This window comes from Panthera tigris, chromosome A3, assembly GCF_018350195.1.
Source record: "Panthera tigris isolate Pti1 chromosome A3, P.tigris_Pti1_mat1.1, whole genome shotgun sequence".
Classification (NCBI taxonomy): domain Eukaryota; kingdom Metazoa; phylum Chordata; class Mammalia; order Carnivora; family Felidae; genus Panthera; species Panthera tigris.
This window is the reverse complement of record NC_056662.1, coordinates 74263166-74288919: the sequence shown is the minus strand read 5'-3', so window position 1 is coordinate 74288919 and position 25754 is coordinate 74263166. Positions and strand designations below refer to the sequence as shown.

At 46.3% G+C, this 25754-nt stretch overlaps 1 protein-coding gene across 9 annotated transcripts in view; it reads right to left on the bottom strand.

Annotated features, from left to right (window-relative positions):
- Window positions 1-25754, bottom strand: part of CCDC85A (coiled-coil domain containing 85A) — a 267176-nt gene that overhangs the window by 187155 nt on the left and 54267 nt on the right. For 4 of the 9 annotated variants that reach the window (XM_042981430.1, XM_042981426.1, XM_042981427.1 and 1 more), the window contains exons 1-2: window positions 12808-13189; window positions 5281-6229 (exon numbers count right to left, since the gene is read on the bottom strand). The exons of 1 other annotated variant lie outside the window; for it this stretch is intronic. In XM_042981430.1, coding sequence (XP_042837364.1) covers window positions 5281-6229; window positions 12808-13074 — 1216 coding nt within the window. In that variant the 5' untranslated portion in view covers window positions 13075-13189. Of the gene's footprint in view, window positions 1-5280; window positions 6230-12807; window positions 13190-21715; window positions 22126-25754 lie in introns of those variants that run through there. 4 more of the 9 variants (XR_443979.3, XR_006215731.1, XR_006215730.1 and 1 more) reach the window with 1 other exon arrangement.

Here is a 25754-nt window from a genome sequence, read left to right as displayed (position 1 = left end):
TCAGAGTAAAACTTATGAGCTAGGAGATGTGAAATGCAGCAGTCTCGGTGGGAAATATTCATTAGCACTGCAGGCATTGCGTGATCTACATGCACCATCGGCTTCCACTATACAAGGGTTAGAAATCCATGTGCTTCTCTTTCAGTTTGGATGTGAAGGCTTTAAAAAGTGGTTCTGAACTACTCAGATGCCAGAGTCTCCCCAAACTAACCTAATAATCTCATCCACCAGAACCACCAATTTTCAACCCATACCCCAACCATACCTGAGAACCTTGAGAGTGGAGGGGATGAAGTTTTACAGAACCGGCTGGGGTCAGTCCTTCTCAATCCCCAAATTCAACAAAGGAAGGAAAGATGTTAACTTTCTTATTCCCAAAAAACTTGAGCTCTTCATCACTTCTCTCGCTCTCATTCTCACTTTGACTCCCACACTCACACTCACACACCCCTCATATACAACACACACTCGCCCAGGGCAATGGTTTTCACCTGGTCTACTCATTAGAATCACCTGAGAAGCTCTTCTTGCAATGTACCCAGACACAGGGCAGACCAATTCAATATGCATGTGGAAGTGGGGCCCATGCACTGGTAATTTTGCAAAGCTACCACAGCGATTGTAATCTGCGGCTAGATTGAAAAACACTGCTTTCTCTGAAGGAGTGGTTTTGAATCAGGGGCAATTTGACTGACTCCCTATCCCCCGGGGGTCTGGAGACTTCTTTGACTGTCATGACAGGGGGATGCTTGTGGGTAGAGCCCAGAAGGCTGCTAAACCTCCTGAAATACAGAAAACAGCCCACTGCAACAAGGAATGATCCAGGGTCCCAATGTGAATGGTATCGCTGTTGAGAAGCCCTGCTCTAGAGAAAGAACTGGTGGAGAAACAGGGAGAAATAGTCTGCTCTCTCTCTCTAGAGATATCCTCACAAAAGAAGTTAGGATGCCCTTAAGAAGGTTTCAGGAGGGAGACCACAACCCTGACTCTCCATCCAGCAAGGCTGAGGGTAGTTCTAAATGGACCCTGCCCAACACAAATGAACAGTTTCCTTGGGGGTGCTCTCATTGACCAGGCTGTTGTTGAAGGAGAGCATGAGTACTGTTCACTGAAATGTGCCCTAAGACCACAAAGTAAACAAGACCCACCAGGATAATTATGCAATTTTTTTAGAAGACAGTAAACAACAGAGGACCGATTCTTCATTCCTTCTCAGTTGTTGATAACCAGCAATACATGCCCCTAGAATTAAAATAAAACTATCTTTATTACTTTTTCAGCTGAATTCATAATGCCCAAGAGGTGAACTACTTGTATGGGCTTCTGAGCATCAGAATCACCTTTGCCTGGAAAGTCAACAACAAACAGCTATTGCTGGAAGGACCCTGAATCATCCACAACAACCATGACTTAGGCCAAGAAACTACCTATTCAAAAGCAAAGATCTGCCAGCTGATAACTGGAAGCAAAACCACTTGGTTTCATTGTGGAAGGGAACATTTTCACCTAAGAAAGTTTGACCCAACCTTGGATTTCAATGGGATCAGGGAAGTGAACGCCCCCATTCGCAAGAAGGCTATCCATGTGTGTACAGGTCTAGATAAAAGTGGCTCTACAATTACTTTAATTACAAATCTGGTACACAGCAAATAACCAAAATGAATAGACAAATGCCTTAATGTCTACATGTAATCGTGTTGAATCTACTTCCTCTTTGTGCATGGAATTCTCTGCAAATTGAAAAGAAACAGTTGAATAATAAAGAACTTCTAAAAAAGTAAATGCATTCATGAGGTATTTTTTTGTCTTTGCTTTTGTTGTTTTTCAATCATCTAATTTAAACACGGCTATATAGTCTTGGATAATTTTAAGAGAGGAAAAATCCCCAAAATTCATTTTTGAATCCAGTTGGAATTTAAATTAATTGTCTTAACCAAAGGAACCTCTTGGATACCAAGTTCATCAACTACTGGGTTCACTGAGTTTGTAATAAGATGTAAAGACGTCCAAGGCACTGTTAAATAAAACAGTACAGTAATTGTTTTCACTGATGTTCCATTAGCACGTGTATGTGTGTCTTTTGGAGGGAAGGTTACAAGTAGGACAACATTCTGCATTATGTTTCATTTCAGTTTCATTCTGCCATAATGAAGACACACTTCCCACCTGCTTTCACCTACTACTTTTTCTTCAAAAAACATGCAAGTGATAAAGGAGCATAATGCAGGCTGAAGGCAGAGTGCAAGTTAGCACATCTCTCCCCCCAGGTGGCATATGTGTGATATTCCTCAGGCAGTCCTGGCTGCCCAAGAACAAAGGAAAGGAAAGAAAACAAATGGTTAACTGATAAAGATCACAGTCATGCAGGACATGGGTCTCCATCAGTTTACAAATATCTTAGTAAATTACAAGAAAAAAGGCAATCTTATCAATAGTCTCATCTCCAGAAACCTGTAGACTCAGTTTCCAGGAGCCCTCACATCACCTTTCCATAGTGATTTGGGGAACAAAGGCAAGAAGGAAATGGCAGGTAAAATTAGATTTCTTTATAACCTGCAGCAAATACTTGAGGCAAATATAGAGTAGAACATTGCTCCAGGAACTCCCTACTGTCTTAATGTTAATGTTTTGCTAGAGGGAAAAACAACCTTAGCTTGACAATAGCTAGGCCTCCAGTATCCTTGAGTCTTCTTTAGCATACGAATATCTCTTTGGAAATTTTCCATTTGCCTTTCCGTCTCCAACTCCATAGTATAATAACCAGTCACTCTTCACAACTCCAGTGCAGCTCTTTCTTGCCCACCGGCCCTGTCCCTGTGCTTTAATAAAATCCCCTTTTTGCACCAAAGATGTCTTCAAGAATTTTCTTGGCCCTTGGCTGGGGAACTCCCCACCACCCCAGAACCTCATCACAAGTGCTCACCCAAAACACTCATTATCTCACACCAACTCCAAACAGAATGACTCTATAAATGACTCAGCAGATCTGCAATTTGGGATTTATCTTGTGAATGGTTCCTACTTGTTTCTATGCCAATGATTCAACCAAAGTGTGCAGGGATTAAGAATATGAAAAGTCATGTCTTACCATCCATATCAAAAATTAATTTGTAACAGCAGGATAAATTCAAGCTACCAATGCCCAAGTTTATAGGCTGACGATCCATAAACATCTCAATGTGCCACTTATTTTCCAACTAATTATTGAAATAAAAATGCAATGCAAATGCACTACAAATATACTTTGGTAAGGATATCAATTGTCAGAAGATAACTCACATAAGAATGAGAAAACCTGAAGTAAACATAAGAATTAAATACAGTGTTACTCTAAATACTGCATCTATGTCACATCAAATTTTTAACTAAATAAAATGGTTAAATATTAAAAATCATTTGCCGGACCATGAAGTTTATCTGAATCCAGGCAATAATAAACCATGGTGTGATGTCATCCACATCTAGAAATATACCTTACTTTATGCAAGGCATTGCCTAAAAATTGCACCTGAAACCTCTTCTTGTGAGTTAAATCGTGCCTTCATTAAACTAGAGGAATTCTTTATTTAAAAGAGCACACTGGGAAAGAAAAGAATTGTTTCCTAAGTGAACTACCTGCCCCCAAGTAATTGGGGGGGGGGGGAGGGTCAAGATGGTCAAGATACAGAGTTTCCCTAAAATAGTGCACATGTTTACTTCTCATGCTCATTAAAAAGTAATTGAGAAACGGAAAAGCCATTAATTTGACCTTCCCATTAACCCATTACTCCCTGAAGACAAGCTTCCTGGCCAATGGCTCACCTCACCACGGTAACACAACTAAGATATCTTTTTAAATGACTTTCATCTCTTGTGAGAAGTGCACAGCCGAGGCTGCCCACAGCAATCAGGGCAGCATCTGGGTCGGTCCTGGAAAGAGTGAGGGGAAGGCGCAACTTACAGAGTAAGAGCCCTGGCCGGCCAGCCAGGAGGCCTCAGCACCCAGAGGTGGCTTCTCCCAGCTTCCACCTTACAACCCAACCCAGAAAGCAGCAGCATTTCATCTTCCCCACGCTTTCCATTCCATTTGCACTTAAAAGAACACTGGATGCATTAGAAGCCAAGCTTCAGGACTCAATTTTCAGCACTAGGAGAAAAGGATTAGGATAAAATGGGATCCAACAGGTAAATCCCCAGGTACAGTATTGAAAATTTACCTCTTCATGTCACTGCTAGCATTGGCCACGTCCACCACTGCTCAGAGCTCACTGCACGGAGACTCTGTAGCAGCTTTCAAATAAAGCAAAAAACCTCAGGTATTTTGGATGAAAAAAACCCCACAGTTTATAAAACCAAACATTTTAGTTCTAACTCAACCATAAGTAACATAAAAGGATTGGGAGGACATTTTGGTTTTATTTGTTTGTGTGTTTGTTTTCAGAAACGATTTTTTTTTTCCTCTCTGGAATTCAAAGTGATTCTGGAACCAAGATGCAGAAAATGAAACCTCTTCCAAAAAGGTTTAGGGTCAGGTTTAGAGCCACCTCTGCAAATGCAGTGGATGTTACACTTTGAAAACCAAAGGGGAGTCTAAATACATCAGTACCTTTTAAAGAGGAACGTTTAAAAAATTGGGGAGGCCACCTCACAGTGTAAAAGAGCATGCTATTCAAAGTACATTTAGGGGAGTCTGGCGGGGGTGGGAGATTTTAGAGCATGGAGGGAAATCATTTGATGTGTTTCTCATGCAACCAACAGGAAAAAAATTCTCCAGGTAAAGTAAGATCTATAGGCATTCAGAAAACATGGCCCCAAACCTGTTTGGGGACACTGTATTTCTTTTTCAATGTTATTGTTTTTCATAATAAATACTCATTTATTTATGCACATAAGCTGTTAACTGGATTCAAAACCACTCTGGGTCAGCGGCTGGATGAGAACCCCAGTAGGAAACTGCACACAACCAGAAAAACATTCAAGTTCAAGATGGAAGAACCTTAGCTTGGTTCTCTGTTTATCTTCAATAGGCACACATCTCCTCCTGACCACTCAGGGTCCCATGGAATTATTATTCCTCTCCTTCCCCTAACTCCTCATCCTCTGTTCTTCTCCAGGCTTATTTGACTGATAACTGTACAAACTACAACAAATGGAAGGGAAGAAAGACAGCGAGACTCCTCTCCCCAGCCCATCCCCGTCCAGCGCCTGCACTTCCTAACGTGGCTGGAAAGCCCTTCACGGTTCATAACTCTCTACTGAGCTGTCCCAGCCAAGGCAGCTCCCCGGCACGTACTGACCCACCGTTCATGCCACTGTAGACACTCCGGTGATGGGGTGACACGTCCTCCTGCGCCTGCCTTCGGAGGGTGCCCTCCCTGCTGCCTCCGCCGCTGCCTCCGCCCACATGTTTGTGATCAGGGCTCCCCCCATAATGCTGTTTGAGGTGCTCGGGGCTGGTGCCCCTGGGTCTGGGTAGATGCTCCAGGCTCCCACCGAGGGCGTGTTTCTGAAGATGCTCGGGGCTCCCTCCGCTGTGCCTGGCATGTTCAGGGCTGCCCCCAGGCCTGTGCTTCTGAAAGTGTTCCGGGCTCCCGCTCAGCACATGCTTGGGCAGCGTCTCGGGGCTGCTCCCGGGGTGTGGGTGCCTTTGCTGTTCGGGGCTGCCCTTGCACAAGGGTTTGTGGTGCTCGGGGCTGGGTCCTTTGAGTGCTTTTGGGTGATCCGCGGTGCCGGAGGCTCTGGGTTTCTGGAGATGCTCGGGGCTGGTGCTCCTGTGCTTGGAGTGCTCTGGGCTGCCCTCGCCCCGGGGCTTCTGCAGGTGCTCCGGGCTGCCGCTGCTCACGTGCTGCTTGTGGTGGTCGGGGCTGTCGGTGCTGCCGGTGCTGGAGGTGCTGCTGCCGTCGCCCACATCCCGCACGTAGGGCGCCGTGGAGGCGGTGAGCTGGCACAGGCTGGCCTGGCTGTCGATGGAGCAGCGGCTGCCCGCGCAGCCCGCGCCCTTTTCCTCGTCCAGCAGCACGCAGAGCTCTTTGAGCTCCATGTTCTCCTTCACCACCTCCTCCTGCTTCACCTCCAGCTCCTTCAGCTTCTGCAGGTATAAGGCCACTTCCTTGTGCATCACCCCAGCCGTGTAGCGGCCCAGTCTCTGCCACTCCCGGGACACCCTTTTGCCTTTCTGCCGGTCATCGTCCAGGAAACAGCAGAGGTCTCTCAGCTCCTGGTTGTCCTCCTGGAGCTTCTGGTTGATATCCTGAAGAGAGAGACACAACCATTCAAGGGAGGTGCACATCTGAGGCATCATCAGGCTCAGACCTGCTGGGAGGGAGACTGGAATTGGCGGATTCTCTGTGATGTTAGGGGAGGAGGTGAGAAGAGGAGAGGAGGAAGCTGATGACCTGTAGCCTTGCATAAAAATAACAATAACGGGCATGGGTTATGCCCCCTGCCCAATGCTTACTTGCATCCTGTCATCAAATTGTCACCAAACACTTGGGGCGATAATGATTATTATAGTTCGTTTACAGAGGGGGCGACTGGCCCTCACTAAGCTTCACTTGCCCAAGGCCATCCCGTCAGTATTTAGGGAGCAGTCAGTTAATTAACAAGAAACTAGTAAAAACCAAGGACCCCCTGTACTGCTGTCAAGGAAGAAAATGGCTGCTGTGAGCGGTCAAATGCTTAAAAGCTCTGAGGCAACAGGCCTTCCATCAGCACAAATATGCACTGCCTGGTGTTCAGCCCTTGACATGGGAGGAATGGGCCCATTCCCTCAGGGGACCAGCACAATTGCCCTCTAGTGGCATTTCCATCCTGCACCCCCAAGCCCTACTTCCTGTACCCACTGCATGTCTCCCAGGCATTCCACATGAAACACAAGCAACACCAAGCTCTTGTGTCATAGCCAAGCTCTCCTCCCCAAATTGCACGTCTCAGCAAATGCCACCTCCACCCATCCTGCTGCCCTTTCTAAGAACTGTGGTCATGCCAGCTTCTCCTTCTCCCTCACCTTTCACTTCTGAGCTAAATGGGTCTTTTGGACCTTACCTCTGACATTTTGCTCGTCTTGTCACTCCCATACATAACATGCTTAAAAGCACCTCACTGCCCTTAGGATAAAGTGCAAAATCCAAGTCTCCCAAGACCCCCAATCCTCCTAACCCGGTCTATTTCTCCTGCAAAAATGGTGGTCCACTCATTCAGTCACAAGTGTCTAGTAAGCATCTATTATGTGCCAGGTATCAGTCCAGGTGCTAGGGACGTATCAGTGGCCGCAGCAAAGACTTTGACATCCCATGGTGGATGTCAAATGTCAGATTTCATTCTGGTGGGAAAGACTGGCAAAAGGCCAGTATAGAGCACAATACCATGTCGTGATAAGTGCTGGGCAGAAAACTAAACTAGGCTAAAGAATACTATTCTTTAAGAGAAGGCACCTCACCAACAAAGGAGAACATTTGAGCAAAGACCTGGGTGAAATGATGGAGCAAATGTTTGAGGGAAAATGATCCCAGGCAGAGAGAAGGGCAAGTATTTGCCCTGAGACACATGTGGCTGACGTCACAGTGAGGCCAGTGTGCCTAAAGCACAGGGAGCGAGGGGGCAGAGCTGGGAGAGGAGGTGAGAGAGATGAGGCCCAAGGGGGTGAGTGTTGCGGCTGGGTAATGCTGGGCCTTGGCAGCCACGAGGACTCTGGATTGTTGGAGACCTGAGGATAGGAGTGACATGATAGGGTTCATTTTGTAAAGAACCACCATAGTTCAGTACAGAAAACAGACTGATGGAGGTGGGCGGTGGATAGAAGAAAGGGAAACAAGATAAGGTAAAAGCCAGGAGAGATCACGAGGAGGCCACCAGGCTAGTCCGGGTAGAGGGAGATGATGGCGGCTTGCACACATGGCAGCAGCGGAGGGGGTGAGACCTACCCCCCACCCCCACATCATGCACTGAGCCACACCAACAATGGCCCGGTTTCAGGGCCCAAGGAACAAGCCCTTCCCCTCTTTCACTTGGAATGTACTCCCCTAACCTTCTGTACAACCTAAAGGTCTCACTTCATAAGTCACTTCCCCAAAGAAGCCGTCCCTGACCACAACCCCCCTATCTAAAGGAGGTCACCTTGTACATTACCATCACCTCTTCGATTTCACCTCTGTGGCACTTATTACACTTATTGGTTTGGTGGCGATGGACCGGGGGCAGTTACGGGGCTGCTACCTAAGATCTCCCCTGCTTTACAAAGCCGGAAGACCCCTGGTCTTGTGACTTGGTCACCCAACCCAGAACTAGAGGCACTCAGAGTGGGCACTCAATCCCCTTAAACTCAGATTCGCTCCAACAGCTCGCCTGCTACTTGTGAGAAAATAAACTATAAAACAGCCACACCCTGTACCTCCTAACAGTCTCGAGGTCTAAGATGGGAGTCATTTTCAAAGCCTGAGGAAGAAAAGGATCTTGTGCAGCGTGGTTCCAACTCTGATTCTAACTCTTGGCATCCTGACTACTCTGCCTCCGTGTTTCTGATGCCCGTCTCTTCTTTCGCTTCTCACTGCCACTTTCTGACCTCAGGCCTGGCCGTTTCCAAACACCTCCACCTGGCCTCCCTGCCTGGGTCCGCCCCATCCTCGAGCTTTCCTCGCCCACCGGATCCAAGCTCTCCTTGGCCAGACTGCTCTTCAAAATCACCCCCTTAATGTTATGTCTCTCCTGCGGCAGCCCAGCACTTCCCCTTCACCAGGAAAATGAATAAACCCTTTGGCCAAGCCGGGAAGGCTTCCTCTCACCTTTCCACCTTTAGCTCCACCTACATCAGCTAATTATGAACCCTGATTATATCTAATTTCTCCACATATGAACTTGCCTAAGAGAAGAGATTACTCTGACAAGTCTCCCCTCGCACTAGAACAGCCACTGCTTGCAGCAGCAACAGGCATACATGAATGAACGAAGTAACTTTCCCACCCACTGCTTACTGCCTGTAAGACACTAGCTGGAGAACTTACTGGGCATCATCGTTTTTTTCTTCAAGTGTAGATGTCTTAGCTTCTGGGGGGACAGAGTCCATTCCAAAGTCTTTTTTGTGTGTGTAGTTGACATGCCTGGCATGGTGCCTTGCGTACAGGAAACAATATATGTTTATGGACTGACCAACCTTTTAAAGCCCTAGGTCAGTGGCCAAAACAGGATATAGCCCTAGCTACTGAGAAAGGATTTCTTATTCTTGTTTCAGTAAGCCCCTGAGAGGTTGGAGTCTACGGCTTTAAGGGAATAAATGATCTGTTGACACTGATGCTTTAAGGTAAATCAGAAGCTGTGGATATTCAGAGAAAAGAACACTAAAAAATTAATCTTTCTAAGCTTCAAAAATTATTCTACATTTAGTTGAATCCTGGCATTTCATAGGAAGTTCAAGCCATGTTCTTTTCCATTTCCAAATGAACTTCCAACTGCAAATACTTCCTTTTGACTACACACAACTACTCCTGATTTCTCCAGAACTGGGAAATAAACAGGACCTATGTTACCACGAGCTTCATAGAGTTAATGCCTTTCCAAATGGAGTATGGCATATACTGCCCAGAATTCCAGTTGGGGTAGAAGGGGTATTGGCCCATTTCATTTTCTTTATCAGCACTCCTTCTTCCAAGAGTAAATAATAGTCTTGGGAATACAATTTTGAGCTATTTCCTTTTCCTTCTGTGGAATAGCTAAGCAACCAATTCGATAATAATCTTATAAGCCAGCTTCTTCAAATCTGCCACATTAAGATCTGGGCTTTCTTTTTCAAAACACGAAGTGTCCTTTTAACATTGCCACTGGCCACAAGATGTTATCCATCTATCTAAAGTGGACTTTTAAAAGATTAAACCCACCTTACGGCATAGCACTCAAAGTTTCAAACATAAGACTCTCAAGTACTATATCTTTGGTGAAAGAATTGTTCTAATCTGTTATTTTTCTTCATTACAGGGAGGGGGATTGGTACATTGGGGAGCAAAGAGGAACATTTATGTGATGCAGATAACAAATCTACAGATTCAGTGCCCCCAGATCTGCCCCCTGTCCCCTGAAACCCCAAGTCAGAGCAAGCTGAGTGTTGGTATGTGCACAGCAGTGCATAGATATGGTTCTCAGAATCCAATTCCTTATAACATCAGAACCAAAATCTCCTTTCTTCACCCCTTTCAGGACCACATGCTCTAACTACATAATGTCAACTCGCCCAAAGAAAAGAAAGCCAGCCTATTTTAAACATTTTATATCTATGTGACCTTGAGAAAGCTATTTAACCTCATCTATGTATCATTTAATCCTTGACAAACCTTTTGTGGAGTTAACATCCCCATTTAGCAGATGAGAAAACTGAGGTTCGGAGAAGTTAACAGGTGCCCAAGATGTCAGACTCCAAATCCTTCATCCTTCCGCTGCCCCATCCTGCTCTGCCTCTTAAATGTTTAAACACAAACAAGTCAGCCAGTGCTTGGTTGGACCCAGTCTCATGCCCCTCAAAGGAAAAGAATGAGTGCTCGCATCTCCCTATCTCTATAGCTGCAGTATCATCTAGTAGCCTTGAAAATATTTAGATGCAATTGCAAAAGCGGATCACAGATAGGAGCATAAAAAAAAAGAAGTGTTGTGGCCTTAATTACCCTAAATTTACAGTCCTCAACTGAGAACCCAAACCATCAGAGCCAAAAACAAAACCAAAAATCCTTCCTTCTAGTTAAGCTGAAATAAATGAGTGCACATATCATTTACTCGGGCAAACACATTAATGGATCACTAGGGTGTCGGGGATATTCAGAAAGTAACCAGCCCCATCTCTCTGAACTTGATAAGGAGATGCACAGGAAAGCCTTTTTGAGCCAGGTCATGAATCTAGACCACCAGGAGGGTGGGATGAAACTGCCTTTAACTGGCCTAATAGGTATTTTTCTAAATGAGGCTACTAGAATGAAAACCAGGATCCCCCAACACACACACACACACACACACACACACAGGCAATCCATACAACCCAAAAGAACCTACAAGTATTTCTGAGTTATTATGTCAATGCGCCATACTATTCAAATCTTTAGGAAATTAATTGATTAATTACTTAATTAAAAACTCTTCCAAGTTACATTATAGTTCAAACCATGGAATCAGATTAAATTGGAGAGTTATGAACTATACCTTTGTCCAGCTTTGCCTAAGAAACCCAACCCTGGAGATGCGTGGCTACACATTCACATGCCCTTTCCTGATGACAGTATCTACCATTTTTGTAGTCAAGTCCAGTAAAACTTCCCCTACATCATCATAACGTATTGTCACAACCCCCTAGGAGATGGTTATTATCACTTGCATTTTATTGATGAATGAAATGAGGTTCTGATAAATTAACTACTCAAGCTCACCGTCCTGGCAGATGAGGATTCTGGATGCACACCCACCTCTGAGATGATATTCCCACCACGCTAGCCTGCATCTAATCCCCCAAGAGTGTGGTCTGGTGCTTAATAAATACTCCATTAGTGATGAATTAAACCAAAGGAGAGTGTAAGCCTTGGGATTTTTCTGACTGTGGGATTTTCCTAACTGCACCCACTCTAGGGATATAGGACAGTGACTTGGGGCCGAGGAAGAAGGCCATCTCCACCTGCACCGGGCCCAGCACCCAGGTAAGCATCTGGGATCGGCCCCCTGCACTCCTTTTGGCCCCAGAATCCCAGAGCTGGAGCCCTGAGGTAATTAGGAAAGTGTCTACTGCCCGAGAAGTGGGGTGGGAGTGGAAAGGGGACAAGAACAGCATGTGCCTGCAGGAATTTTCTCCCTGACGTCCCTGTAGTGTTTTCATTTGTGTCAGGCTTCCTATAAACAAAAGCTGAACAATGAGAGGAAGGAATACCAGGAGGCACCAGTGCAAGCATCGAGGAGAGGAAGTTTGCGGTGCTCCCTGGCAGGGCGGATCCAGGCCAAGGGTCTCCCGCAGCCAGGCTGGCCAGCACACTGCTGTCACACTCAGAGCTCTCCAAGGAGAAAAGAAGTTGGTGGGGTTTTGGTGTTCTTTTCTTGCTTTTTTATTATTTTTTTTTCCTAATAGCAAAGAGGGAAGGCTACTTCAAAAAGAAAACATCATTGGCTGACACTTGGGGTGGTACCTTTCAAATCCCCTTGTCCCCTTCAATGCTAGATGAAATTATAATCAAAGTCGGGGGGGGGGGGGAATGGGGGACAGGACCCCGGATGACGCCATCTAAACTGAGAGGAAGGAAAGCACCGGAGCAGGTAGAAAATGAGAAGACAGAGCTTAAGCTCCTCTGCACTGGATGACACACGCCAGCTCCGAAGGTGGCGCCTGCGACTTTTCCCCAGGCACCCCGCCAGTCCTCCCCAGCATTGGCGCCCTTTCCTCATCTGCTGGAGAAGTCGTGGTTCCTGAGCATCCGTACCGCTGACTCCCAAGGACAAAGATGCCCTGGACTCGCTCCCTCGCTCACCTTTTCCCTTGCCTACTGTGACCCGGCTCCCCAAACCACTGATTTTCCAGGCTTCCTAGGAAAATAAAGGTTTGCATGCCCATCACCTCCCTCCCTACTTTTCAGCATCCTCGGCGCCCACTCCTGCCACAGAGGTCAAGTGAGAGCTCGACACTGGCTCGCCCTATATAGGGAAGGGGAGACCAATCGCTTCCAAAGTTTGGAAAAGTTTCCAAAGGGCTGGGGATGGGGAGCAGGGGGTGCTGACCAGGAGAATGGGGAGGATCACCTGTTGACGGAGGGAGGGAAAGTTTGCCTGGACCCACCTCCCCGGGGCGTCCCACTCCCTGCCCGGCCCCGCGCTCACCTTGAGCCCGCGGATCTCGCCGAGGTGCAGCTGCAGGCGACGGTTCACCTCGCGGATGAGGTTGCTGTGGTCCAGCATCGCGCTCACCTTCTCGGCCTCGGCGCGCCGCAGGCTGCGGATCAGCTCCTCCTTGCTCCACTGCAGCAGCTCCTCGTCCGACACTTTGGACAGGTCCTCCACGGCGGCGGCGGCGGACGGGCCCGCAGAGGCTGGGGGACAACTTTCCGCCGCCGCCGTCGCCGCTGTGCCTCCGGCCGCCTTCGACATGGTATCCGCGCGGTGGCAGGTGCGAGTGGGTGGAAGAGGCAAAGCGACTCCCGAAGGCGCGGGCGCGGCGGGGCCGCCTCCGCCCACACCCCTGTGCGCTCCGGCGAGTCAGCTGCACCGCCCGGCGGCCGCTGGGTTGGGGCGGCAGGGGTCGCGCTGAGCGGCCATCCTACCTCGCCATCCCGGCGCGCGCGCCCGCGCACCCCCAGGGCCGGGCAGTCACCCGCGCTCTGCTGCCTAGGCGCGTCCCAACTCGGCGCAAGTCCATGGTGAGGGGCGCCGGGGAGCGGGCGCCGCCGCAGGAAAACCTCGGCGAGCGGCGGGGACGCCGAGGGACCGCGCCCCGACTCCCCTGCCCTCTCCTCCGCCGGGATTCGAGACCGTCGCCCCCCACACTCTCGCACACACGCGCGCACTTTCCTCCCCCTTGCCCAGCTGCAGCTCCGTCTACATGGCGCTCCTGGGGGAGTTAGGGCGCTCCGGGATCCGCGGCGCCTCCTGGGTTGCTCGAGCGACGCCGCCGCTGCTGCCCGAAGGCTCAGCGCGGCTGGCCTGCCGCGCTCCTCTCGCCGCCTTCGCTGCGCCCGCCGCCGCTCCTTAGGCTGCTCGGGAAAGCCTGGGATTTGCAGAGCCGAGCCGAGCCACGCCGAGGTAAAGGCTGGACCCGCAGCAGGAGAAGCCTGCAGCCGGGGCCATCTGCAGCCAGCCGCACCTCCCGCGCGGGCCAGACGCAGCTGCTGCTAGATCGCCTCCCGGGCTCCCGAGGCGCGCTCCCCGCTATCCCGCCGGGGAAGGCCGGGGGCGCGGCTCCTCCAGCGCCGGGGCGCGGGTGGGGCGAGATGCGGGAGACGCGTGAGAAGCTGTGCCACCCGGGCGCTGGCAGGCTCGCGCGCGCCACCATGTGGTGGAAGGAGCTCCTTCCTCCGCCCCTTGAGCGCCAGGCTTGTCACCAGGCAAGAGAAACAACAGGGGGCCAAAATGAGAGACGCGTGGTATTTCCAAGGACTGGAGGTCAGGGAAGAGAGACAGGAGGACCTAACCGTCTGTTTCTACTTTGGAGAATGGAAGAAGAGGTCAATGGCAAGAGAAAGAAAGAAAGAAAGCAAGCAAGCAAGCAAGCGGGGGTGGGGGGTGTGGGAAGGTGGGAGATGGGTAGGATGGGAAAGGAAGCTTTAAGAAAATCCCAGTGCTCTGAAAAGGGGAAAGAAAGGCTTGGGGCACTGCTCTTTAGGGACCACCCACGCCCACCCCAGGCCTTTGTCTTTTCTGAAAATCCACTACTTTGTGAAGAAGCTTCAGGGGATGGTATTGGATCTTTTAAAGTTTTATTTGAAAAACATAAAAGCCTTAACTGGAAATTAAAATACCTTCCCCTCCTGTTTCCCTAGCCCTGGATTTTAAGGTCTGCACAATCACCTCCCATCTGAGCAAAGGACAGCCCCTCAGGGCAGCCCGAACTGCCTGGCAAGGAGATTTCCATTTTCCTCCTGCAGCGGGCTGTCAGTTCTTACTGGTTTGGCTTTTTGTGATGGTAATTTTGAGAAGGGGGTATTCTGTGTACCCCGGTCAAATCTTTGGGCTACAAAATTCCCCTTCCCACCCCCACTCCCCAATTCTACCCTCTTGTTGTATGGAATCGAACCTAAGCTGAAAGCAAGTATTTTTGGTTTTGTTTTTGGTTTTGGGTTTGTTTTGGGTTTTGTTTTGTTTTGTTTTGTTTGCCTTGAGAAGTGGATGCATTGGGTCCCAGGCATGTCATTTTAGATGAATACTTTCTCCTCCAGGATGGAGACAGAGCCAGAAAACCATAGGGACTACCCCCCCAGGGCTTTGGTAAGCCTGGGTGCGGAGGGAATAACCACCTGGTGGGTTGAGGCTTTAAATCTGAGACCCTCCACCAACAGGTCACTGTGTGTTCCTTTATAAAGCTGCCACCTTTTAAAAATCACATGGGAACTTCTGAGATTTAGCTTCCTGCAGAGCAAAGGAAGGTGGTGCTAGAAGAGGGTCTTAAAGTTCCCCTTAGCTTGATTACACTTTAGACCTGTTTCTTCCAGAATGTAGGTCCCTGACCTCCCTTTTCTTATAGCACTTACCTTGTGAATTCTTTCTCTGCTGCTTTGAGATGTAAATCACCTCCCAGTTTCACCACCCAGGAATGTCCTTCTCCAGGACCTGGGAGCCATCCTGGGAAATGTAATAATCAAGGAAAATAGCGCTCCCCCCTCCCCCCCCATCTCTCTTAAAGGAGAGAAGCCTAACTTCACTAAGAGCCAATCAGCAAACATCAATGGTCTAATCATACCGACCAACTCAACTTTCCCTTCCCTGGCCCACTAATAGTGTCCTCCAGTACTTTCCCAGTAGCCCACCCCAGGGCTGAAAAACCCTCTTGCCTCTTATGCCAGAGGAGTGGAGTTCAGGCGCCATCTCTCTCTCTCTCTCTCTCTCTCCCTTTCCTATTACAATAATCTTGCATAAAGTCTTCCTTGGGTTTAACTACATCGATTGAAATTTGGCTTTGATCCCTCCCCTTCTCTCATGTACACAGAAGGCTTTCCTCAACACAGGTCCTGAGACTTCTTTTGGCACAGAGGAAGAAATGCAAGTCAGAAAAATATGAGTCCTGTCTCTGTCACTGGTTAATTCTTCTTGAACAAATCATCTAACCTTATTGGGCCTCAGGCAGCTAATAAGATAATGTACATGAAGTGCTTTATCAAGTTACCTACAGAAATGCTACTTGGTTGATAATTTGGGCAGCCCACCTTCTGGAAATGGGAGCCACCCACCACATCTGTGTGGTTTTTTTGTTTTTTTGGTTTTGGTTTTGTTTTTTTTTTTCCTCCATCAGGTTTGTTCTTTAAGAGTCCTGTTTCAAAATCAAACAACCAGCACCCTTCACCACTAACTCTCTCAGACATTTAACACCTATGCGGCTATTCAAAGGCAGATCTAGATGGCTGGAAGGAGTGACCGGACCTATGTTGAGAGATCAAGGAAGCAAGAAACCAAAGAAAAATTTCACCACAAATGTATATGCACTAGCAGCTACTTAACTATCGGGCTATATCACCTTGGTGAAGTTTTATTGTTTCTAATTTTGGTCATGGACTCAGGATAGTAATTGAATGAATAATGTTGCTTCATGTTGTTAATGTCCTGTGTGGTATCAGGAACTTGGCTGCTAAAAACAGAAAACTCAAAAAACAGTCACTCAAAGAAGGCACTTATTTTCTCTCACATAACTGACATTCGGTTGAGGGTTGGTATGTTGTCCTTATATCATCAAAAAGACTCCTCTCTGCTCAGCCATCCTTAGTATGGTTGCCTCCTGGCAACAAGATGGCTGCTGGAGCGCGGGCCATCCTTCTACATTTGGGGCAGGCCAAAGATATGAGCAAACGGCAACAGTACACGTGCTCCCTTAAAAGGTTTTCCTAGGGCACCTGAGTGGCTCAGTGAGCTAAACATCTGACTCGATCTCAGCTCAGGTCATGATTTCATGGCTCATGAGTTTGAGCCCCATATCGGGCTCTGTGCTTTTGTCACCGAGCCTGCTTGTGATTGTCTCTCCTCTCTGCCCCTCCTCTACTTGTGCATACTCTTTCTCTCAGAATAAATAAATAAACTTTAAAAAGAAATATTAATTAATTAAAAAAAATAAAGCGTTTTCCTAGTAATACGACCCAATGAATCTCATTTATATCCTAATAGCCAGGGCTTGCCATGTAACCACCTCCCACCTGCAAGGGAAACTAGGAAACACTTTTAAAGGTAGGCACATTAATGCCACAAGTAAAATCAGAGTTGTTTCAATAAGAAAACAGATATGTGATAGAAACAGTTTTGCCTGCAGTCTCAGCAGTACACCCTGGGTACAGTAAATGGAGGAATCTAAAACCCAGCCCTAAATGGCTGTAAGTCCTTAAGCCCTGATGGCTTTATCTCCTCTGTTGTTTTGAATTACCTCTGTTCCATCACCACTCACTATTGCCTCACTAGGTCTCATCTGACCCTTCTCACTGGTCCCCCTGATGCCAGTATCACCTCTCTGAAAACTGATTTCCACACAGCTGCCTAAGTAAACTATCTACAAAGTGAAGTCCACTTGCTTCGCCCCTAACATAGATTGAATCATTACTCATAGTTCTTCACAGCCTCCCAGTGTAATTCATACCACATGTGACTTTGTGGTAGCTCCCACCGAGCGGGTAGAGTTTATCTTCCCGCCCCAGGGATATTGTGCTTGACCGTGGGCTTGCTTTGCTAATGGAATGTGGGTGTATCTGAGGGGTATGCCTTCTGTTTGTCCCCTCATCGCCCTGTACTTCCACAGGTTACTGACAGAAGAACTAACTTTGGGTAGCTGCTGTTCCTTCAGTCTGGGCCCCAGCCAGTGCCACCCCAGGCATTTTATAGACCTGCACCCTGATGTAGAGCCTCCCTCCCATCACAAACCCTTGCATCAGTGTGCAAGAATATATAACTGTTATTTAAGCCATGGGGTTTTGATGAGATACATTATGTGGCATTAATGCAATAGTTAGCAGATATACCTCCGCTACCTAAATCTCTTCAGAGGCATCTCAGTACCTCTCCATAGAACGAAGCCATATTCCTTAGTAGAGTACATAAGATGGGCACAGTCTGGCCCTTGCCTCCACCCCCATCATACCTTGCCTCATATCTCAGACTTCATCAGTGCCAAACTGCCCATAGATCCTACCAGCACTCTCCATCCCTCTGTGCCCCCTGATGCTATTCTCTCATGCTTGGAATGCCTCTTCCCTCTGGACAACTCCCACTGGATACTTCTACTGGCATCATCTCCTCCAGATCCCTGGCATCAGCCCATTCTCTGATAAAGGCAGAAGGCAGTATTCCTCTCCACTCCCATAATCTCCAGTGCATACCTCTAACCTAGCACCTAAAACAGAATATGGAACTACAGGAAATTATAGGTGGAAGCTCATATTAACCAGCCAATCCCAACAGAATAGTTTAGCTCCAGCTAGAATTTAATGTAATCTCTTTTTCACTTTCTCCAAACCCTATGAACTTATGTCACACCCTATGAAACTTCTTGATGCAATTAGAAATGCTGTCGAGGACATTGCTGCGTATATACCATATGCCTTGTTATGATGTGGCACCCTAATCCATGGGGTTACTTGGGACCCATTAGTCTCAATCTCACAGACACTGTGAATTATGCAACTGGTGTGCATTTCTCTTTGCATTGGCTGCTGGGAAGTCAGATATAAATTGGTGGCCCACCCTCAGCAATTTAGATAAGACTTAAGGAATATGATTTGTTGACTAACCTGACTTCTATCATTTTCTTACTTCCAAATTTTTCCCTCTTAATTTCTTCTATCTTGTTCCTTATGTACTTTTGTAAGTTACCTGATACACACATACATATACACGTACATACATGCATATACATATATACATATATACACATGTATACAAATATACATACATATACACATGTATACATAAACATATATACATATATCCAGAAAACAGAAGGAAGGGGAAGTAGGAGAAGGGAGGTCTTGTCTCCAGTCATAGACCTTATAATGTTTTCTCTCTTTCTCCTTTACTTTGAGGTCTTCTCCCCCTAGTAGCTCCTAAACTCCATGAAGACAAGCCCCACTTCCCACCCTAGAGTCAGCATTCAGTAAAAGAGGGAAGGGGGAGGGAAACAAGCTTGCTCAAGGCCTTTGTTCAATTCTTTTATCCCCCTTGTTTGGAAAGCCTCATCACCTGCATCACATATATAAGACCTCTTCCTTTTGAAAATATTAATTACCGTTTAGTGTATGCTATTTTGGAAGTCACATGAGTGCTATGCAGTTCAGAAAATTCTTTTAAATTGCCTAAATGTAGAATAATATCATGTTTTAATGAGTTAGCCTCAAATAGCTGTAAGATGCTCTCAGGTGATGGGTTTATTCATTGATGATGCCAGACATAAGTAACCATATTGCATGAACAAGGCTGCGGTTTATCTCTTCGAATCTGTGTTTTGTCAGGTAACAGGAAGCTACTGAAACATCCCATCTTGCTCCACTAAGAACCAATTTCCCAGGGAATACTTTGAGACTCAATGTAGTGCACTGGATTTTTGCTTGGTGATCTAATTCTGAGTCCAGATCCAGAGAACACGATCATTGTGTGGAAATGGGAAGTAGCTGGGAATCCCAGCAGTAACAGGAGCCTCTGGTGGTGGTGGATATTACTGATGGATGCCTGCAAAACACACTGTCACCGTGAGCCTCTGTGAAGGTGCTTTGCCTCGGTCCAGCCCCACAAACCGAACATTTAGATGCTTGCTGGCCTTTACTGTATCTTGTTCTGTCAGCTACGATGGCAGAAACTGACTGCCAAGGGAGTCAGTTTGATTTAACTGCCAGAAGCACCCAAGGGAGAGAGGTCCAGCCAGCCTGACCCTCAGAGTGTTGAGATCCCAAGAGTGTTCTGAGTCATGAAAACGGCTGCTCTGTCCCCTCCCCCAACAGCTTTCTGTGGGTGCGGTGGGGCATGTGTCTCATGGAGGAAAACAAAAAGCAGGGGATACTTCAGGAGCCCCTATTTCTGATTGTTTGTAAAGAAAATGAATAGACCCATTTGATAGTCCCTGGACCATTAATGCCATTTCCAATCTTAGCCCTCCTCTGGGTGTCTTCCCCACAGATTCTCAACTTTGGCTGCATATTAGAGTCACCTGGGGAGTTCAATGCATACCAATGCCTGGGCCCCTCCCTAGAGATTTCTGATTTAATAAGTCTGGGGTGCAGCCTGCCTATTGGGGTTTTGTAAAACTCCCCACGTGGTGCTGCTAGGCAGCCGTTTGAGAATTACTCTTGTAGATGGTGTAGAGCGCTGTCCAAGAGAAATATATCACAAACCACAAATGCATGCCACAGATATAATTTTAAATTTTCTAGTAGTTGCACAAAGCAAAAAGAAACAGGTGATACTAATTTTAATATATTTCACTTAATCTAATATATTCAAAATGTTATTCAACATATAATGAACATAAAAATTGTTAGTGAAATACCTTGCATTTTTTGTCGTGAGACTTGATAATCTAGTGGGTATTTTACATGTAAAGCACATTTCAATCCAAACAAGCCATGTTTCAAGCGCTCAGTAGCCACACGTGACTACCAATATTGTGACCAGCAATAAGTGGCTACCGCATTGGACATCACAGCTGTAGACCATTTGGTTGGGGATGGGAGTGAAAGAATAAATAAGAGTGGGACTCATGGTGGGCTGAATAATGAATGACCCCACCTCAGATATCCATGTGCTAATCCTCAGAATCTGAATATTACCTTTAATGGCAATAAGGGACTTTGCAGGTGTGATTATATTAAGGCTCTTGACATAGAGCAACCATCTTAGCTTTATCCTAGTGGATAAATGCAATTACATGTATGCTTGCAGGAGGGAGGCAGGGAGATTTCACAAACGGAAGAGGCATGTAATGTAACCACAGAGGCAAAGATTTGAGTGGTGAGTCAAGGACTGCCTGATCCTCCCCAGAGCCTCCAGAAGAAACACAGCCCTTCTGACACCTTGATCTTAGCCCTGAAAGACTCATTTCAGATTTCTGGCCTCTTGTGAGAGAATAAATTTCTGTTGTTTTAAGCCACTAAATTTGCAGCCTCCATGGGAAACTAATACAGCCCATTTAATAAAAAAGCACTTCCTTTTGATCTGTATTATTATAGTTATCGCAGTCTTTCTTCTTTTATTGCTGGTTGGATACCTATTGATTTTTTTTGTTTGGAGGGCAGGGAGGGACCTGTCTTATTCATTGATGAACCCTCCACCACTCTGAGCAAGTAAAGTGTTGCAGGAGCACAGTAAAGCAGCTGAAGCTCAGCCTCAGAAATGCCCAGATTCAGGTGCGCATTCAAGAAAAGCTTGAAAGAGAGGCCACCTCCTGAAGAGGTCTTTATTGGGGAAAGCGACAGATCACAAACATCCCAGATGTCCATTGGAACGCCTGCCTGCCTTAATCAGTTGAAGTGTCTTTGAGAAGCTGTGACCCTGGAGTAGAGAAAAGGAAGAAAGTGCTAAAATCAGGACTGCCTGACAGGTCTGACCTTTGAGGCCAATTCCCATGGAACTGCCTATGCTTGCCTGTCCCCATGCAGACCCAGCCCCATGTGACTTGGGAATTTCCGGCCCCTTTCCTAAGCTACCTAAAATAGACGTAGTTAAGAGTCTCACAAGTGAAGTTGCCCCTTCACACATTTGCTCAATAAGATAGCTTTCCTCCTAACACTGAAATCAGCTGCCCTGAGGGTGTGCAAGTTTGATTAGGAAGTCCCTCTTTGTCAGTTTCTCAAATAGCCAGTCCCTGGCAGCATGCATAACACCTGGGATATTGGCTTATAATGCCCCCATTAATTAAAAATGACGAATGATAGAGGAACGTGGGTGATGGACATTGAGGAGGGCACTTGTTGGGATGAGCACTGGGTGTTACACGTAAGCAATGAACCACGGGAATCTACCCCCAAAACCAAGAGCACACTGGATACACTGTATGTTAGCCAATTTGACAATAAATTAGAGAAAGAAAGAAAGAAAGAAAGATGATAAACGACAGTCTTAAAATTGAGGTACGCTCATTGCCTTTCAGAATGGAACTTTCCAAGATGCCATAATCACATTGTGATTGAACAGGAACTATCATGGATGAGGCACAGCACCTTAAGGAACCAATGCTGGGACAGACATTTGTATCCTGTTTTACAGATGGGGCTCAGGCCAGACCCACACAGGCAATGTGGAGCATCATCCTGGTGATCACCTTCACCAGAAGAGACAGGAGGGGTTTGAGGACACTGCAGAGGGCTCTCAGGCCCCCAACCTTCCATGCAGCCTTCACGGAGTGGTGTAGAGGTCTTCGTTGGCATGTTTGATGAGACCCAAGTTATTGGCATTAGTGGTAGAGCAAGCAAAGAATGAGAACAGGCTCCAAAGTTGACAGAAATGGAGTCTTTATGCCTTTGCCACCTAAAAAAAAAAAAAAGAAAAAGAAAAAGAAAAGAAAAGAAAAAAGCCCTAATTGCAGAATAATTTGCAAGGAAGGGAGTTGTAATTGTTTTTTTGGTTTGTCTGGGAGCATCTACAGATGTTCATAAAGCAGGCTCTTTCCCAGGGGAATGTTCACATATAATGCTCTCTGCTGGAGCACCACTATGATGCTCGGTAATTCCTATCCCTCCAAGTCACAGCCTAATGTCACTGCCCCAGAGACACCATCACTAATCAGGTCATCTAAAGGACCTACTCCTAAAATAAATAAATAAATAAATAAATAAATAAAGGACCTACTCCTTCATCATGAGTTCACCACTCTCATAATACTTTCAGCCTTTGCAGTTATTTCTAGTTTGTTTACTTTCTACTTTGAGCTAGGAGAGGAATGAAGGAAGGAGCTGTGTGTGTTACACCTGACCCGAAAGATACTCAGCAACTCTGTGACTGGATAATGGGCAGATGTTTAATATTTGTTCATCAGCACAGCAAGCCACTAACTGCTCTGTGCTTTGTAACAGTACAGATTCCCCCCAGGAATGCTAATTCATTTCACCAGGGACGAGGCCTTGGAAATGTGCGTTTGAAGGTTGCTTCTCGGCTGATTCTGATGCGATCAGTCAGTACAACAGCATGTGGAACAGACCCCTGTGCCTGCCTCCCTCACACCATTTCTATTTGATCTCTTTGCAGTGAGAGTCCTGGCAACAAGCTCATTCACACACACCCATCTCAGGGTCCCTGAGATGCTTGAGAGCATCCTATATTCCTATTTGCATCGAAACCACTTGTCTGTCCATGAGAAGCCATGAATTCAATTATAAGGCTAATGTTACCTTCTATACACTGTGTTTGACACAGTTTGGGGAGAATATTCAGGGAAGTGGAGGAAGTGTGTGTTCTGGAAAGCTCATTCCAAGTTTCTTGGAAACTGAAAGTGACATACATCCTTTGGGGGCTTGTAAAAGAACTGGAAGCAAGAACGCCTAAGTTTGACCAGATGAACTCTAAGCAGGCTTGCATGATGGAAGAACAGTCTTAAACACTCTTTCATCAACATGGGCAGCAGTAGGACATTCCAGCTGCATGGTGGTGGTGGCATCAGCAGGAAGAGCAGAGAAGGAATGAGCACCTGATGAATGAACTTCACTCTGGGCCTTCACTATTCATAATGTGTTCTGTGGACCAACAGCAGCAGCCTCATGGAAGACCTTGCTGGACACGGAGAAGCCCCATCCCCACTCCAGAACTACTGAATGGGAATCTGCCTGTTGATGATCTCTGGGCAACTGATAAGAACATCAAATTTTGAGGAGCACTGACTTACACCAATGGCAAATAGGAGTTTGGTGGACTAGAATTTAGGAATTACTAGCTTAGAGGAAATTCCATTGTGGCCATATTCAATCATGTCTAAGTAGAGTGTGAGCCAGGGAAATAGGGCTTATCACTCTTGCATTCCTGAAAGTCTTGTTTCCTTGAGGAGCGTATGAGCTAACTGGGGTCAAGGAGTGTTCACTAAACTCCTTTTTTTCCTCACAGAGTGCAGCCTTGGGAACTAGAATTTGGTTTTTGGTAGGCAGTAACATCAGGTAAAGGTAAGTCTGACGGGTTGACTGAGATCTGCCTCTGCCATTTTCTCTTTAATACTCTTGGCCTAGAACCTGAGCCAACCCTCCTAGGATGATGTGTGACTATGAAGATCAAAAATTATATAAAATGGTTTAGGAATCTGTTATTCATTCTTATAAACATAATGTCTATTGCCATGAGCTAGTCTGTCCAGAGTTGAGGTTGTGGCTGACTGTGTTGCTTTAATGTGTATTAAATGCCCCAGAGGCAAGGTGACATAAACGTATGAGAAATCATGAAACCAATTTGGGTAGCAGCTGAAAAACAAAACAAAAACAAAACATTGGTTCTCTAGCTCATTGACTTTCATCTTCTCCCTAGGGCAGAAGGAACTCTCAAGTGTATCATAATATCACTGGTACTCTTTCCCCTCTCCCCACCTCTTGCCCCACAGATAATCACCAGCAATAACTCTTATTTTGAGGGCAATATGTCAGGTACTACCAACATGACCTCACATTTAGCCTCTACTGCCTTTATCTGTGTAATACCACAGTGTCCTGAGAATGTGCAGTTTGAGAGCTTTTTTAGAAAATTACTGAAAAAAACCCGAGATACATGTGTGTGATGTGAGTGTGTGTGCATTTGTATATGTGTGGGTTCTTGACTGTACAGAAATTACACTTTCACTTTGGACAATGAAAGTAGAAAATTAGATTAAAATATATAATTCAGCCCAAATAAATATGGCCATTTTCTCATGAAATTAAAAAAAAAATAAAGAAATCTGTACCAGCAGGGATCTCTAGTATTTGTTCTTTAAGGAAAGTATGTTCCTGATTATACTGTTCTATTTTTTTTTTTTTAGTGAAATGCTTAGAAAGAATTCACTAATGTTCTGAGAGTTCCATCAGGCCCTCATGGAAGGCTAGAAAGAGTGCAGGAGCCTGGACAGCTGCTCAGCTAGAGGACAAACTTCACCTCTAGCCACCACCTAGCCACAGGGACATCCAGCTGTCCGTTCTGCAGCTCTGTTTGCACACCTTTAAAATGAGAATGATAACAAGCATCAGTCTTCCTTTTTTGTATTAAAACAATGAGAGGAGCTTGTTTTGAAAAGTGTAAATTGCATAACCAAAATGCAAAGTTTGAGTAATTTCTGTGGATACTACTCATCTCTGTTTTGCTAAATCTCCCTCCAGCAAGCAAAGGCATCCTCAGGGTTCACCACTAATGTAGCAGAGAAACTAAAGCCCTTAATTGCTTCTATTCCTCAGGAAGAATCACCCGTATTCTAAAATTCATGCTGAGACCAGGAGCTTTACAGCACAGCCAACTCTAAGCTACATGGAAATGGATGGGGCGTTTTTCAAATTATGCCTTTCAGCCCCCTTCCCACCTCTCCTTACCCAACCCCATGCCCATTACCAGAGCCACTGGAAAACTGCGTGTGAATTAGCAAAAAGCACCCCTTTCTTGAGTGGTATCTTAAGTAGTGTATCTCATCTTGTATGTAACATAAGGAATTAGCCATACAGTTATGGAGGCTGAGAGGTCCCAAGATCTACAGTCAGCAAAATGGAGACTCGGGAAAGCTGACAGTGTAGGATTCAGTCTGAATCCAAGTCCAAAAGCAGAAGACCAATGTCCCAGCTCAAGACCTGTCCCAGTCAGGCAGAGAGCAAAGTCTCCCTTACTCCACTTTTTATTCTAGTCAGGCCTTCAGTGGACTGGATGAGGGTCACCCACATGAAGGAGTGCAATCTGCTCTACTCAGTCTATGGTTTCAAATATTAATTTCATCAATAAACACCCTCACAGACACACCGAGAACAATGTGTGGCCAAATATTGGGACACAATGACCCGGTCAAAGTGACATATAACATTAACCATCACAAGTAGGGTGCATGGTGGACCACAGGCTGCATTCCAATCCCCATCTGCCCATCACCTGGGTACACTGGTGTAGAATACAATCTACATTAACAAACACATGGTGACCCTGCCCTCCATGTTAAGGACTGCTGTAAG